At 42.3% G+C, this 17,451-nt stretch overlaps 1 protein-coding gene across 4 annotated transcripts in view; it reads left to right on the top strand.

Moving 5' to 3' along the window:
* Lmbr1 (limb development membrane protein 1) overlaps window positions 1–17,451 on the top strand; it is a 157,851-nt gene that overhangs the window by 65,492 nt on the left and 74,908 nt on the right. For all 4 annotated transcript variants that reach the window (XR_008214310.1, XR_008214312.1, XR_008214311.1 and 1 more), the window contains one exon: window positions 7,578–7,650. Coding sequence is in view for 1 of the 4 variants with exons in the window: in XM_052720102.1 (XP_052576062.1) it covers window positions 7,578–7,650 (73 nt within the window). In the remaining 3 variants the exon portion in view is untranslated. The remainder of the gene's footprint in view (window positions 1–7,577; window positions 7,651–17,451) is intronic.

The following is a 17,451-nucleotide window of genomic DNA, read 5'->3' as shown; positions in this document are numbered from 1 at the left end:
TATGTAACAAAGATTTAAAAAATTAAGGACAATTTTTTTAGGTTTATCATTCATGTTTTTAATTTTTAAAATAACTTTTTAAGTCTTTGGACACAAAAATCTGTTTTTGCTTTTCAAAATACTAACTATATGCATTTAAATAAAAGTTTGTATAGAAAATTTCAAGACAAACTTTGCAGGTGTCTGTAAGTATTTTTTGTGTTCATTACCCTGAATCCAACAGTAATTTTATCTGTTTCAAAATTGATCACACAGCTGACCATGGTGTTAATGTCCTTGATTCTAGGATATGAAAGGCTTGGGGATTGTGAGCTCAAGACTAATTGGGCCAAGAGTGAGAGCTGTCTACAGATAAAACAAATAAATCAACCAAAGCCCCCAAACGAACACAAAACAGTAACAAAAAGAAAATTCACTGTATCCATGATTTGATTTATAAACCAGTTTCTGAAAATATGCACATTGTATTTTGAATTATACTTTTACTCTTAGAAATGTTACATATTTTAAAATGACTTTTTGTGGGTAGCAATCTAATGATTTGTTGCTAGTTTTCTGATCTTTGAACTATTTTTACAGACAATAACTTCTTAGCTAGTCCTAGAAAAATCTGTCATTTAAGCTCCTTTCCTGGATCCTCACTGCCTGCAAACTTAAGTCTCAGATATCTACACATTTAGGGTTTTCCCAGCGTCCTGTGTTGCACCCCCTCTTCTGCTCCTCCACAGACTCTTATATCAGTTTGAAGCTGCCTTGCTGAGGTCCACAGGGCTCTGTGCTGTTGGTTCCAGGCTTGCTCTGTCTCTGCACTGCTGCTCACCTGCCACAGTCCCCAGCAGTCTCCTGGAGAGAAGTTTAGACATCACTGTGGTCACTGTTGTACCACCTTCTCCACATTTACCGGTGTCTGTGGCTTGTATCTAACCAGGAATATCTGCTGAGCCATTTTTGGCCATGGGTCTGTCCTCCCCTTGTGGTATTTCATTAAGGAAACACACTGAGGCAATATTATTGTAGATGATCATTCAGTAAACTCTTATTTGATTTTGAAAGTCACATTCTCTCATTCAGTTCCCTCTAAAAGAAGTTTTGTGATATCGAATTCATTTAGTTTCTTCTACTTTTCTGTTTTTTTTTTTTTCTACTTTCTGTGTTCAATTCCCATTCTTGGTCTAAAGTTTTGTTACTATTTTACCCTGTGCTTGGACCTTCTCTGTCATTTGAACCCTATCTACAGATGGTAATGAGAAGACAAGGAAGCCGCTGATAGTCTGCCAAGCACTGTTGACTAATGCAGAGCTGCCAGCTCCACCTCCTTGTTTATAAACCCAAAGTACTTCTGTGTCACCTCTCCCTGTGTCACAGCCTTAGTTGTTTTTATTTTGTTCCTTGTTCCTAATATCCAGTGGCCATGCTAGTTACTGCACCGTGCTGGTGCTAAGTCCTGTATGTGACACAGTTTGATGTCATCTTGATGACAGGCCATAACTTGGGTGTTGGTGGTCTCATTTCGTAGGTAAATTGGTCTCAGTCCAGGGAGACTGTGTTGGTTTTAATGCAGCGGTGCTGTGTTATTCATCAAGCAGCTCTGTTACTGTGCAAGAAAGGCCACGAGGCACGACAAAATCCACTATCAGAGCTTTATTAGAAGAGAGCATGACCAGGCCTGTGGAAGACTTGTGCAGAGAGAGAAGGCAGAGAGAAGAAGAAGGAGGGGGAGGGGTTTGTGTTCCGCTTCTTATGGATTCCCCTGCACATGCCCATATGGTCTTATGGAGCTATACCAAGCATGCACAGATTGCGTGATCATGCTGTGTGCAAATTACGTGATCACGAAGTGCATGGATTACATAGGACGTAAGACCCCTTTCTTGGCTACTGAACTGAGCATGTGTGGTAAAAAGGAGTGGCCAGGAATCCCAACATTCCAGACTTTTTGCTTATTATAAAAAAGGCAGGTGAACAGGAAGAGGGGTGCTGTGTCTCCCAAAACTGCTTCCAGCTGACTTGGTGGGTGTCAGTTAACTCTTGGATGGGCGGTAGGGAAGGGGGCTTCTGAGGTAGCCAGGTGTCCTGGGATGGTGGGCTGTTTTCTGTTTCTTCAAGCTGTGCATCATCCCTCTTGGCCTGGGACTCTGGCCGCCTGTGTCTCAGAGGGTGCTGGTGATACAGAGAAAAGCTTAGAAAAAAAGAATTATTATTTTTATTTTTTTCTTTGGGGGGGGGGGGGTCCCAGGGTGAGGGAGGGGGTCTCGGGACCAGGAAAGTTTGGGTTGTACTTCTCTGAAGCAGAGCCAACCTGTCCAGATGGATTCAAGCTGGTTCTGGAGCTTAGAAAAAATTTTAAACGTATTAAGAAGCAGCCATGGGAAATTTAAAATCTTGGGCTGGTGACCATGATATTGTAATGTTTTAGTACTCTACTGTATTCATGCTTTTAATTTTTACCTGGGATAAGCCTTATCTGACACAGTTTTTTTTTTTTTTTTTTTTAAGATTTATTTATTTATTATGTATACAGCATGTATGTCTGCAGGCCAGAAGAGGGCACCAGATCTCATTACGGATGGTTGTGAGCCACCATGTGGTTGCTGGGAATTGAACTCAGGACCTCTGGAAGAGCAGTCAGTGCTCTTAACCTCTGAGCCATCTCTCCAGCCCCCTGACACAGATTTTAAGGCACCTGTTTCCTTTATTAGTTTAGCATCCAGGAGACACAGGTGATCAATTGCTGAGGGCTAACAGTAATATATTGTTATATTAAAGTCTGTTTTTTTGCAGAGCCCACACCCTTTTGGGTCTGGGGGTGTAAATACCTTTGGACTGTTACTGTTCCTTACTGCCTGGGTATATACTTGATGGTCCTTGGACTCCAGCTCTATGGTGATCCTGTGACAATTAGCTGAGTAATTAGGAGAGGGAACCAGGAAGAGAAAAGCTTGTGCAGTGAGACCTCATTCTTATGGAGTTGGTGACAAGGCAGTGGATCCTGATGTCCTCTAGAACTTGAGAGAGAGCAGGGCCTTGTCTGTGTCACTGTGCATGAGGAAGAGAAGAGGCACTGCTGACGGGTCTGGAGTGAGGCACATGGAGGGAGCAAATGAAATGAAAGCACCTACCTTAGCTGGAAAATCTCTTCCCATTAGGTACCCCTGAAAGTACAATTAAGTGGTGGGGTCTGGTGGGTAAGGCTCTCCCCCTACCCTGACAATAGGGAAACAAGAAGGAGAGGTGGGACCCAAAAAGTCTCTTAGGATTGAGTAAGTGGCTCAGTGTCCAACAGGAAGGAAACGGATTGCCCCATGCTGCATCCTGGGTTCCCTGCTAGCCCATGGCTAAGCCTAGGAGGTCTGCTGGAGGTCTTTGTTTGATGTCCCCATGCCACAAGGTGCACGAGGGCAGTCAGCTGACCAGTACCCCTCTTGGTGGCACTTTGGACAAGGCTCAATTGATGACCCAAGTGGGGCAGGGCACATATTAGCCCCTGTGGTCTTTTCTACCACACATTTAAAACAGGGACCTGGAAGCCTTTATGCAGCTCCTTGGATAGCGTGTGCCAGCATTTGGCAATTCTGTTCATGGGATTTCTCATCTCTCCCATGGTACCTTAAATGCCACAGCTGAGACTTCTGCCTGTGGGTTCAGGGGGCCCTCTTTCCAGATGCTTAAGTTAGCCCTGATGTTGAGAAGCTCTGGGAGACATGAGATGGATTTTATTCTGTATCTTGAATTAAATTTTTTTTCTTTTGATAGTTTGATGGTTTCAGGGCAGCCTTATGGAGGCCCTCCAGGAGGCAGGTTGTAAACTGATCTCTGGCTAGAGAGCCTTCTGAATTATTATAATCCCAATGTGGGTCCTGATTGTAAACTCATTTGCATGCATCCTAGCCTGCTTCCATACCTCTCTGTGCTACTCAGGGCAGCTTGAGAACGGGTGACAGTAAGAGTGGAGGTGTGAGCCAGAGTTGGGCAGGAATGGGCTTCTCGATACTGGAGAACAGAGTGGAGGTCAGATAGGCAGAGGCTCTTTGGAGTCAGAGATTCCCCAGGTTCAGGAATGCAAGTGGGCAGGAGGGAAAGACTCAGAAAGGGAGGGCTCACAGCTTAGGTAAAAGCGTGGGGATAAGGTAACTCTTTTCATTTGCCCGTTCACTGGCAGAAGTTAGATAATTACCGAGAAATATCAGAGTCCAAGCAACCATTACGAGGCCATATTTATTGGTATCTAGGGATATTTAAGGCATTTCTCAGAGGAGGAGTGGGACTAAGAGGAGGAAGCCTTTATGTCCCATGACTCTAGCTGAGAGAAAAAAATAAAAAATTAAAATAACAAATGGGATCCAAGACTTCCCCCATCTCAGGTGACCCCAAGAGTAGGGAAAGATCTGTAGACCGGCACATGTTACTGGCACAAGTAACCCCACCCTTCGTCAAGAGAGGGGCAAGGGCTGGGGGGGGGCGTACATACCTGGAGGACTCCCCAGGGGTCTGACAGCATTCAGTGCTTCATCAAGAGTGAATGAGTCGTGGTGTACATGGTCTGAGAACTCCCTGGGCGTCTGACGGAGAGAAATATATTTCAGACTACAGTTGTGGGAAGTGGCAAGGAATTGGAAAGGGAAAATTCACCAGTGTTGTGCTGAGTGGTCCCAGCAGCTGGGCAAATGAAAAAAGAGGGCAGTTGTAGATGGAGCAAAACCTTAGCACAGGGTCCTGGACACAGAGTGCCGAGAGAGCCTGCTTTGCCATGGCATCAATGTTGGTTTTAATGCAGTGATGCTGTGACGCAATGTTATTCATTAAGCGGCACTGTTACTGTGCAAGAAAAGCCACGAGGCACGACAAAACTCACTATCAGAGTTTTATTAGGAGGAGAGAGGGGAGAGGACAGAATGTGGTCAGGTCTGTTGAAAAGACACGTGAGAAGGAGGGAGAGATGGGGGAGGAGGAGAGAGTAGAAGAGAAGAGAGGGACCAAAGAGAGTGTGGCCAGGCCTGTGGAAGACACACGCAGAGAGAAAAGGTGGGGAGGAGAAGGAAAGGAGTAGAGGGGGAGGAGTCTGTGTCCAGCTTCTTATGGATTCCCCTGCACATGCGCATATAGGCTTATGGAGCTAAGCCACCACTCATGCGCTGATTGTGTGATCATGTTGCGTGCCAATTACGCAACCAAGCAGCACATGGATTACGTAGGACGCAAGGCCCCTTGCTTGGCTACCGAACTGTGCATGTGCAGTCGTGTAAATGGAGGAGTGGCTGGGAATCTCAACAGGCTGAGTAGTTGTTAGTCACAGAGCTGTGGAAGGGCAAGTTTGAACCCAGAGCCCAGGGTCCTCTAAGAGCTCAAGAGTAGGGATTTCCTCCTCATGAACTTGCCTCCTCTACCTCTGTGTTTACACATGGCTTTCTCTACCTGAACATGCCCGTTCACGTCTTGGAGTTTAGGCTGTCAGTCAGGTCAGGTGTTCTAGCCATCAGAAACACTGGCTGAGTGCTTTTTCTCTTCAGCTGTAAGTACTTTTTCCCTGTGACCTTTGCTAACATTTTATTTAAGCCTTCGTTTTGATGTTTGTTTTAATCTCAAAGTTACTGTTTGAAATTTTTATCTTGGTTGCTGTCTCCATGTGGGTGCTCATGTCTGAGTTCCAGTTAGTTCACAGTAGTGATGAGCCAAGGCCCTGAAGACACTTGGAGTTTCCCTGTAAAGCCTTTGCTTCTTAGAATATGAAGTAGTGAAGATTCTGGGATGCTCAGAGGCATGCACATGATGTACATTTCTGTTTCTTCTGCTGCCATTCAGCTGTGTTCTGAATTACCAATAGTTTATACTGTTGTAAATCCTCAAAGTATTAGGACTTAGGACAGGTCAACGTGATCAATTTAAATTCAGACAGCTGAAAGTGATGGGAAACAATGATTGAGAAGAGAGTTCTTCTCTCTGCCCACAGTCTTTGGTCACTCTCCCATTAGTTATCTACTTGACCTCATAGAACACTCCTGCTTAGGACCCTGTGCTTTTTAGCATGTGCTGCTTCTTAGCCTTGGTAAGGTCTCTGGAGAAGTTTCCTTCTGCTTCCTCCTCTCGTGTGATGGTTATTCTGTGTCATCTATTATCTACTTTTTCTTTCTTTCTTTTTTTAAAAAACTTTCTTTTTATTTATTCTTTATGTCTTTCATACCATGCATCTCAGTCCCATTCATTTCCTGTCCCTGTGTATCTGCCCTCTGACCTTACAGCACCCCTACCCCAGTATCCACCCCAAATGTGATCTGCTGGAGCACGTGAAAGCACCAGTCCTGCAGACCCAAATCTACTTTTTCTTACTTATTTTGTTTTTATTGTTTTATTGCTCCAGTGGTGGATCTGGTGGTACATTTGTTCAACGATAGCTTAGTCCCAGGCTGAAGGGGACCATAGATACTTGTGAAAGGACTGTAAAGCAGTGGGTTGCTTTATGAATGTTCTTGGATGGGGACCACATGATTTTAGAGCAACTTCCAGGTTGGCAGGTGCACAGAAAGAGTTATCCCTATCCTTACTTTACTGCAGCGACTCTTCCCTTTTTATTGCTTTGCTGGAATCAGGAGCTTGAGCTTGAGTGACAGAATGCAGTGCCACCAGCTCTGCTGCTTTCACATTTCCTCCCGGGCCAGGAAGACAGAACCTTCTCATAGGACAGCCATGTTAACAAAGCAAAATGAAGTTTTAGGTTTTCCTAGTTTTGAAGACAGTAAAGACACTATCCCATACAGTTGGTGATTGTTGAGTGCCCCCCCCATGTTGTATGGCATGCTGTTGAGTGTGTGTATGTAAACAGTACTTCTCTAAGGCTTTGTACTCAGGGAAGTACTATATCAAGTTAAAAAATGGGGTGTCCTGTGTGTCTCTGATAAAGTTTAAAGGGTTTTTGTTTTGTTTTATTTTTATTTTTTGTTTTTTAAAATATTGAGACAGTGTCTCATTGTGTAATTCTGACTAGCCTAGAACTTGCTATGTAGATGAAGCTAGTCTATATATGGTTGTGAGCTGGCTTGTGGCTGGTGGGAATCCAACTCAGGCCCTCTGGAAGAGCATTCAGTGCTCATAACCACTGAGCCATCTCTCCAGCCCCCAGCTTATAGATTTTTAATTTAGAGAGTAGGTAAAAAACACATGGGAGACATACTATACTAGATGATCTCTTCCTTTTAGCTCTAAAATAACAGCTTGCTCATAAAGATGTATTTGCTGTGTCTCACTCTCTGTTTAAAATTCATGCCCTTGTTAGCCCTTGAGAATACTACAAAGTGTAATCCTTTAAGCCTTAAAATTTCCAATTTAGATGCATGTAGATTTTGTTATAGCAAGTTTTGAAGTGTTTGGTTAGTATTAAAATAGAAAAACATAAATGTATTAAATAAAATATGTAAAATATGCTTAAATTTTCACAAATTAAAAAGTTTGGGCATTTAATTTTGGTGTCTTAGTTATTTGAGTCAATATAACACTTGGTCTTGAAACAGTAAGCTGCAGAACCTGGGGTGTCATATACTTGAGTGTGTCACCTGCATTATTGAGTAGTTTATCTTTCCATTTAGATTCTTGAAGACTTGGATGAACAAATTTATATTATTACCCTAGAAGAAGAAGCACTCCAGAGAAGATTACATGGTATGTATGTTACATAGTTAGATCAGGTAGAAAAATTCATCCACCAGAGACAGACAGTTGAAGAGTGGAAATCTACCCCTTCTCAGAGGCTTACAAGTGACAAAGGCGCTTGCTGACAAAGGGTGTGTGTGAGAATTTGGGAGGGAAGGGCCAGGGCCACATGGCTGGCTCTCCTGGAGGCAGTGGCCACAACAGCTCCATGGACATCTACACTTGAAAGGTGCTGCAGGACTGCACACTGCCTCAGTGACTCAGGCCTGCTTTTTCCCTTCTGTTGAGAGTTGAAGGGAAGAAAGAGTAGCCTTTCTTAGGAGATACTTAGGAGTACTGTTAGCTCAGGTGGCTTTTTATACCAGCCTTGGGTTACTCCTGCACCACTGAAACTGTTCTACCTGGCAAGCTGCCTTTAAAATGATTTTAGGGAAACTCCTTAATAGTGTGTTGCTGTGATTGGCTACTGTGGGCTGTTTCAGGTGGAAACTAATAGGCTGAATTATTTATTATATGACTCTAGGGCCAAGTTGATATTTGACTGTAGTAAGAATTGTAAGCTTCTGTGGTTTATTGGTTAACATCTGCAGAGGAGAAAAAGCAAGAAGAAAAGAACATTTCATGATTTGCTGTTTTAAACTTAAAAAATTATTTTATACGTATGGATATTTTGCCTGCATGTATGTCTGTGTACCATGTGCATGCAGTGCCCATGGATGACAGAAGGCAGCACTGGATCCCTTGGAACTAGAGTTACAGATGGTGTGAGCTGTCATTTGGGTGCTGAGAATCAAACCTGGGTCCTCTGGGAGAGCAAGCAGCGCTCTTAACCACTGAACTATCTCTCCAGCCCCAGTGATTTGCTACTTTTAGGAAAGAGTAGAAGTAGGCCCTTAGTAAGGTAAGTCATCCTCATGGATTTCATTAAATGTGGTATAATGTTAAATGTATTTTGTTGTAGCAGTTACTTTATATTTTAAATTATAAAGCAAAAGTATGTTCTACCCTTGCTCTGGGAAGAATTATAGAACAGCAAGAGTATCAGACTCTAAAAATGTGCTCATGATGCTTATTTGTGGAACTGATGGTGGCTTTTACTAATGGTGCCTTAGTGTGTGGGCTGTAGGGTGTTATAACAGGCAGCTTTGGGATATGTGTTCTTTCCAGTGCATTCTTACAGTGCTCTGGAGAGACTCTACACTTGGCTGGTGGTAAGAAAGGACTTTGCTGTAAGGTTAACATGGAGTTCCCATGCCCCTTTAAATGTAGTAGTATAGCTGAAACATGGAATGCCTGACTGGCTTCTCCAGTGTTCTCTGACACTTGATAGTGCTATTGTATAAACTGTTGAATGGTTTTGTTCTTTTTCACAAGCCATGTTAATGAAATAGCAAAGCTGTGCTTGTGTACAGTGTCAGTGCCCCAAGGAAGCCATCCTGTCCTCAGCCTGGTCCCTTTCTCTTCCTGGTTGTACATCAGATGTGTAGGTGAATTAAGACTGTCTCAAGATGGTAGACTAGTTGACTGATGGAGAATAAATAAATAATGAATTGAAATGAATAAGACTTTAGTGCCCAAACACATAGAGAGAAAAGGGATCCACGGAGTTCTACATATGTGGTCAAGGCAGCCACTGTCTGATGCCCCCTCTTAGTTGGCAGGAGTAGAGGTACAGCCTCTGAATTCCCTGGGATCCTGACAGAACTCTACCCTATTCCTCATATAGTCTCCCTTGCATGCTGCCTGGAGACTTAAAGCAAAGCTAAGTAGCCCTCACTCTCTTTAACAGGTCACAGTAGATGAGTCCACAGTGTCTGAACTCCTGACCCTGTATCTCTAAGTGTCTTATTTCTGACTGAGTTTCCATGTTCCCTAGCTCCTGTAACTTTTGTATGTGATGCTTGTATCTGAAGATTAATCCACGTGTGACTCCTGTGTCCTCATCCCTCCTCTTTCTGCTCTCTCCAGCACTGTTGTGTCCCCATCACCCTTGTGTGGGGACTGTCTTCCCGCAGCTTGCCTTCACTCTGGGGCTGGGTGGTGCATTGTGCAGTTCTATGGTGGTACACAGTTCTGTTGTGTGCTTCCCCACATGCTATCCTCTTCCTCTGGGCTTTGCTAGATACCCTACTCTTTGCTCTTTTTCAACAATTTGATCTCTCGTGGTCCTGCCATCTCTGCTAACAGGCCATTCCTGCTTCTCCTGTTCTAGTAGCTCCTTGTTCCTCAGAACTCTCTTTTCTGATGACACTTTCTGATCTGTGATTTTTCATGCTTGTTATGGCTTTTCTAGTCTTTTGGGAAGCTTCTTGGCCCTCTATTCAGGTGCTCTATCTGCCTGTAACACCTCCACATTGCCCTCCACAGTGATCCAATGCCTGAACATCTCATATTAGGCATCTCCACTCCAAGCCCACCCTCCTCTATTTCTTCTAGCTCTTTTTCTGTCAACCTCCATTTCCCACAGTCCTTCAATAGAGACCCAGCATGCTGTTCTCTCAGTAGCCTTGATCCCATCTCTACCATACCCAAGCTTCCTTGCCCAGGCTATACTGCCTAGCCAGGGTTAGAAGTGGATCCTGCCTGTGTGCTTTATCAGGCCCTCGCCTGTATTCCAGGGCTGTGCTCTGTTGTGTGAAGCTCAAGCCTTGTTACCTCCTGCTCTTTCTAGTTTTTGTGCTTACTCCTGATTATGCTGCCTGCTCTTCCTTCCAGGATGTGACCATTTCTTAAGTTTACTTTAGAATCTTTGGATGACTTTTCTTTTAAATTCTTTTACTTTTTGAGATTGTAATATTATCATATCATTTCCCCCTTCTCTTTTCTCACATAAACCCTTCCATATACCCCTCCTTGCTCTCTTTCAAATTCATGGCTATTTTTTCCATTAATTTCTGTTACATACATGTATGTATATATATATATATGCATATATTCATAAATACAACCTACTCAGTCTGTATAATATTACTTGTATGTATGTTTTCAGGGCTAACCATTTGGTGTTGGCTAATAACTTGGTGTGCTCTTCCCTGGACAAGACTATTTCTCCCACTCTCAGCATTCCTTAGTTGCCTTTAGTTCTTTGTGTAGGGTTGAGGCCTATGGAGCAATAAGGAAAGAGAAGGAAAGTAAAGGGATACAAATGTGGAAAGAAGAAGTCAAACTATCCCTGTTTGCAGATGACGTGATACTACACATTAGAGATCCCAAAAATTGTATAAGAAAACTTCTAGAAACAATGAATAAATTCAGCAATGTGGCAAGATACAGAATCAGCTTGCATAAATCAATAGCTTTTCTATATACCACCAGCAAACATACAGAGACACACTCTCTGTCTTAGTCATTGTTCTGTTGCTGTGAAGAGACACCAAGACCAAGGTAGCTCTTATAAGCTCTTATAACATTTAATTGGGGGTTTGCTTATGGTTTGAGAGATTTGATATGTGCCATCATGGTGTGGAGCATGGTGGCATGCAGGCAGGTGCTGGAGCAGTAGCTGGAGCAGTAGCTGAGACCTACATCCATAGGCAGAGACAGAGAGGAGGTCGTGGGGGGGGGGGGGAGAGAGAGAGAGAGAGAGAGAGAGAGAGAGAGAGAGAGAGAGAGAGAGAGAGAGAGAGAGAAGAGAAGAGAAGAGAAGAGAAGAGGAGAGGAGAGGAGAGGAGAGGAGAGGAGAGGAGAAGAAGGGAGAGGAGAGGAGAGGAGAGGAGAGGAGAGGAGAAAGAACAAGTGCATATGGGTGCCTGGGCCTAATGTGGACTTTTGAAACCTCAAAACCCACCCCCAGTGACACTTTCTCCAACAAGGCCACACTTCCTAATCCTTCTAATTCTTTTAAATAGTTCTACTCTCTGGTGACTAAGCATCCAAGTATATAAGCCCCTGGGGCCATTCTTATTCAAACCACCACACTTTTATTCACAATAGCTTCAAAGAAGATAAAAATACCTATGAATAAACCTAACCAAGGAAGTAAAAGACCTCTACACTGAAAAATTTAAATCTCTGAAGAGATAAAGTCACTAGAAAATGGAATAACATCTCATGCTCATGAATTGGTAGAATTAATATTGTGAAACTGACTATTTTTACCAAAAGCTATTTACAGACTTAATGCAATCCCATTAAATATCACTATCTCATTTTTACAGAAATAGAAATAATTATCTTAAAATTCATATGGAACCATGAAAGACCCAGAATAGTCAAAACAATCCTGAGAAAAAAGGACAATGTTTGCAGGATCACCATTCCAAATCTTAAGATCAATTACAGAGCCATAGTAATACAAACAGCATGGTACTGGCACCAAAATATGGTACTGGCACCAAAATAGACATTGACCTATGCAACAAAATCCAAGACCCAAACATGAGTACACATAACTTCAGCCATTTAATATTTGACAAAGATGTCAAAAAGATAAGCTGGAGAAAAAGGAAGCATCTTCAATAAATGGTGCCAGGAAAACTGGATGTCTGTCTGCAAGAAGACCTGTATCTGTCACCTTGCACAAAACCTAACTCCAAATGGAGTGAAGGACTAAAGGTGAAAGCTGAAACACTGAAACTGCTAGAAGAAAACATAAGAAGTGCCCTACATGATATAGGTGTAGGAAACGACTTCCTGAATAGGACTCCAGTTGCTGAATAATTAAGGCTAACAATTGACAAGTAGGACTTCATAAAACTAAAAAGCTGCTGCATACCTAAAGAAACTATCATCCAGGTGAAAGAGGAAGTCCATAGAGCTGGAGAGAAACTTTGCCAGCTATACATCTGACAAAGGATTAATGTTCAGAATATATAAAAAAACTCAAAAAACAAAACCAAAGAATGAATTACCCATTCAAAAAAATGGGCCTGGTACATGAACAGAGAGTTCTCAAAAGAATAAAAAATGGATTAAGAAATACTCAAAAAATATTCATAGTCCCTAGCAATTAGGGAAATGCAAATCAAAACAACTGAGATTTTTATCTTACCCCAGTCAGAATAGCAAAGATCAACAAAACAATTGACAACAGATGCTGGGTGCAGTGTGGTGGGAAGGGAGCCCTCATTTGCTGTTGGTGAGATTGCAGACTGGTGCAGTTGTTATGAAAATCAATGTAGAGAATTCTCAAAAAGCTAAAAAATACATTTACTGTATGTCCTAGTTAGGGTTTCTATTGCTGTGAAGAGATATCATGACATAGCAGCTCTTATAAAGGAAAACATTTAGTTGAGGTAGTGGCTTGCAGTTTCTGAGTCCCTTATCATCATGGTGGGGAGCATGGTGCCTGGGAGTATGGTGGTGTGCAGGCAGACATGGTGCTGGAGAATTCTACATCTTGATCCCAAGGCAGCAGGAAGTGAACTAAGACATGGGGCATGGCTTAAGTATATATGAGACCTCAAAGCCCACCTCCACATGACACACTTCCTCCAACAAGGCCATACCTACTCCAACAAAGCCACATCTCCTAATAGTGCCACTCCCTATGAGTTTATGGGGGCCAATTACATTCAAACTACTACATTGTATGACCCAGCTTCTCCACTTATTGACATATGCCCAAAGGACTTGACCTACTCCACAGATACTTGCTCAGCTGTGTTCATTGCTGTCCTATTCACAATAGCTGGATAACATCTCTTTTCTCAGATATTTCTCACTACCTCAGCTGCTGACCTTGTTTCCTGTTTCTTGAGGAACCAGAAGCAAACATGGAGAAATTTTACCTGCTGCTTCCTTCCTCCAAACTTGTCACTGCCTATACCCTCACTGTGCAGCCTCTTCTCTTGGCCCTGTGGCTGTCTTGGCTGTGTTCTGGCTCAGGTTCACCTTGCTCAGATGCCAGCACTTGTCTATTTACTGACCCAGAGACTTAGCTGCTACCATTCTGTCTTCTCCTCCAAGGTGGCTCTTTTCCATCTGCATGGAGTCACCTTTACATTTTTAAAATTTTTGTTTTTACATTATCTATATAAAAGTTGTATAGGAGGACAGGACCAGCTCTGAAAAGCCCAGTGTAGTAATGACCAAGATCATATGTATCAGGATCTGTGATACCAACCCTTCCCCAGCCCTGTGTCTGGCTCCCCGAGGGAACACTATGCATGGTGAATGCCCTGGGACACAGATCGTATCTCTTTAAGTTCTGCCTCCACTGACCTAACAGACTACCCTCTCTTAGGCCTCTGGTGCTCCTAGAAACTATAGGTCCTCCACTCTGACTGACAGCATAAGACCCAGCTTGTAGGCTGGATGCTGATGTTTCAGTGGGGCTATCAGAGGCTGGAAAAGGAGGAGTGGGAGAAAGAATAGATGATGCTCAGAGGTACAAAGTCTTAGAGGAGTATTACTAGTTAGTGTACTATATGAAGACCACGGTTGATAATGAGGACAAGTGCTGGCAAAGATGCAGGGAGAAGCACTTATTCACTCCTGGGGGAATACAAACTGGTGCAGCCACTATATAAATAAGTGTGGACATTCCTCAAAAAGATGAGAGTAGGTCTGCCACATGATCCAGCTATATCACCCTTGAACACATATCCAAAGGACTCTGTCTTACTATAGAGATACTTACTCATCAATGTTCACTGCTGCTCTATTGATAATAACCAGGAAATAGAAACTACCTAGATATCCATCAACTGATGAATGGCTTATGAAAATGTGATTCATTTACACAATGGAATGCTGTTGAGTTGTTAAGAAAAATGAAATTATGACATTCACAGATAAATAGGTGGAGCTGGAAACAGTCATTCTGAGTGAGGTAACCCAGACTCAGAAGGACAAATATCACATTTTCTCTCATTTATGGATGTTGAAGATTCAAAGCTAACATCCGCAAATAAGAGAAAACATGTGATACATACATACCCATGTATAAAAAGTTTAAATGGGGCTATCCTGTAATGTGCAATAATTCTCCTCCTAAATAGTATAGGCTAACAAAAGACCCAGTGCCAGGTTGGGTTATCTCTTTGTGAGTTGTTGGCTGGTGAAGTCCCGTAGACCCCTAAACATTACAGTCTGTTGTCAAGTCTCTTGGTTACCCTCCTGAACGTCACAGTGAGGCCCAGTTGCTGAAGATAGTACAGACATCCAGAAACCAAGCTGGTTCAGACCTGCAAGTTTCATCTCTACTGGCTAGCTTTTGTAGTGCAGGGAGGTGCTATGCAAGCTACTGAAAAGAAAAGTCTTCATCGATCTTACCCAGCTGTGAGCCCTGGTCACAGTAACAACTGGTCTGACAAGACATGCAACTGTGACACAGAAGTGACTTTCCTTCTGTGTCCTAGGTATTGATCTCAAAGCTCCTCTTGCAGGACTTGCCATGTTTTTCCTGAATGCAGCCAGTATCAGTCACACACCCTCAAGTCCACCTCCACTGCATACTGCTTCCTCTCACCTTCTTTATTTCTCTACAGTCCTTTCACTCTCTGGCATGCCTGTCTCTCCACACTGGACAGAGCCTCTTAGGGCAGGGAACTTTGTAAGTGTTTGTCTCCGCTGTGTATAGAACATTTATATCCCATGGGTGTTCCTTGCCTCACTGGATAGATAAAAACAAAACAAAACAAACCAAAGAACAAGGCAGAGCTTTAAGAAGGCAGGCCAGGGAAGTGGAATTCAGTGAGAATTCCAGTGAACAGGTTTAGGAAGGGTGACACTGGGCCACAGCAAACGGCTGAGTTTGGGTAGGTGGAAAGGAGGTGGTTTCCCTGCCGTTGCATCTACAAACTCTGAGCAACCAGAACTGTTTGCTCCCAGAACTCCTGCAGAGGAGCCTGACAGAAAGTCCATTACAGTAATCAGGTAGAAAATCTTTCATAATTCTTCCCCAGTGTTAAGAGGATACATATATCATTAACATACTTAAATGTTTAAGTAATGCAGCAGCATTAATTGAAATAATTAGCTTTTGTATGTATATAGCCCATGGGTGTACTGGGTAACTTTAGAAGTTCTATAATGAAAAGAAATTATTTTTGTTGTTTGAGTTCAAAACCTTCACAGTTCTTTTAAGGTAATTTATTTTAAAATATTATAGTCTTTGAACTATAATTCAATTCTGTTAGGTACTATTTTCATCTTCGTGATAAAAATTTGTATGTAATTTTTTGGTAGCAATTTCTTGCTTGCTTGATTCTAATTTTTTTTTCAGTGCTGGAGATTGAACATTGGGCCTTCCTTGTACATGCTAGGCAAGCACTCTACCACTGAGCTGTCTCCAGCCTCTTGATTCCAATCTTTTTAAAAAGCCTTTCTCACTGAAACTTGCATTAGCTCTTTATTCTTAGGGCACAGAAGAGGTAGCAGCTTTTTCTAGGTTTTAATACCTTTGGACACGAAAAATAAAGGGACTGAAAGTAACAAGACATACCTGTGTAGCCTCTTCCTGGACCCTGGTGACTTCTCAGCCAGTCTATGTGTCATTGTCAGTATTTGATTCTTGCCATTTAGAAGTTGAGTTTCAGAGTTTTGTGAAGATACTGAGTTGGGATGTATCTGCGGCTGCTTTTCCATGGAGCCTTCTGTCAGGTTTTGCCTGTGTTTCTAGCAGGACTGCAGGCAGTTGTGCTGCTGCTTATCTAACATCATTCATATGGCAAACACAAAAGATTTCTTGGCTTTGTCCTAGGGAATTCTTCGAGGCTCTAGCAGTGATCATTTGAAGAATTGTGTGTGTTGGGAGTGAGGTGGTTGCCACAGAATCTGAACAATCAGAACCATTCCACACACTAAGAATACTTGATTCATGTAGAATACCACACACACACACACACACACACACACACACACAATCACTGAATAAAGAATACCTTCTTTGAATAGGGATATATATACCATATGTAGAGTACTATAGTAGACTGTGTATAGGTTACTGTATCTGTTTGCCTCTGCATATACATAGACACATACACACATATGCCACTATAGGGAAAATATCTTGGACTTGAACTCTGGGTTCCTATGCAAAGTGTCTGGGCACAGTCAGACAGTCTAGACCTGATTTTATATCTGCAAAAAGCATTTTTATACATAGGGATGAAACAGTGACAGATACCATAATTTATTTGGCTTCTTGGGCCCGTTAGTCACTTTCATGACAATACAATGTAGTCCAAACAAATTATTTGCTACAAGAGGAAATGAGGGACGATGGGAAATATAAACTAAAATGCTAGTAAGGAGGACAGCTTTGGAAAACAAATCAGAAGAGTGTGGACCATGTGTCATAGTCTATGGAATTTATAAGAAAAGTTGTATTATAAAATTCACATTTTAAAACATGGAATGTGTATTTAGTATGTGTCAGTTCCCTTTCAACCACAGTCTGTGTGAATGATAGCGTTACTAATGGTAGAATCAAATATGAAGGATAAAGGGTGGTCTTAAAATCTTGATCTATAGTGCTTGTATCTGAAATAGAAAAGGACCAAGTCATTATTTTGATTATATCTGACATTCTATAATATTCCTAAAACTGGTTGTTTTAATATTTTTGCCTTTGATTGTAGTTACTAATAGTGAAAGTATGTTTGTTTGCATGTCCATAGTTGTATTGGTTATCAGAAGTCTTAGAACACCAGGTTCATAGTTATAGTCAGGTGATGTCAGAAGCCAATAGAAATTATAATGTTAATAAATATGAATGGAGTAGACGTAGAAATGGGGCTTGTATGTGTGTCCCTGTGTTTCCTCTATAGACACCCTCAGTGTTACACAAAAACAGATGGACTGGAGACTTGGACATGAGGCTTCAGCTTCCAGGTGCCTCATTCATTGGGTTTGTGGAGTGTGGTA

The sequence above is a fragment of the Peromyscus californicus genome, unplaced genomic scaffold (genome assembly GCF_007827085.1).
Source record: "Peromyscus californicus insignis strain IS unplaced genomic scaffold, ASM782708v3 Scaffold_6__1_contigs__length_162567912, whole genome shotgun sequence".
Lineage (NCBI taxonomy): Eukaryota > Metazoa > Chordata > Mammalia > Rodentia > Cricetidae > Peromyscus > Peromyscus californicus.
The sequence above is the reverse complement of the archived record's forward strand: the minus strand, read 5'-3'. Positions and strand labels throughout refer to the sequence as shown.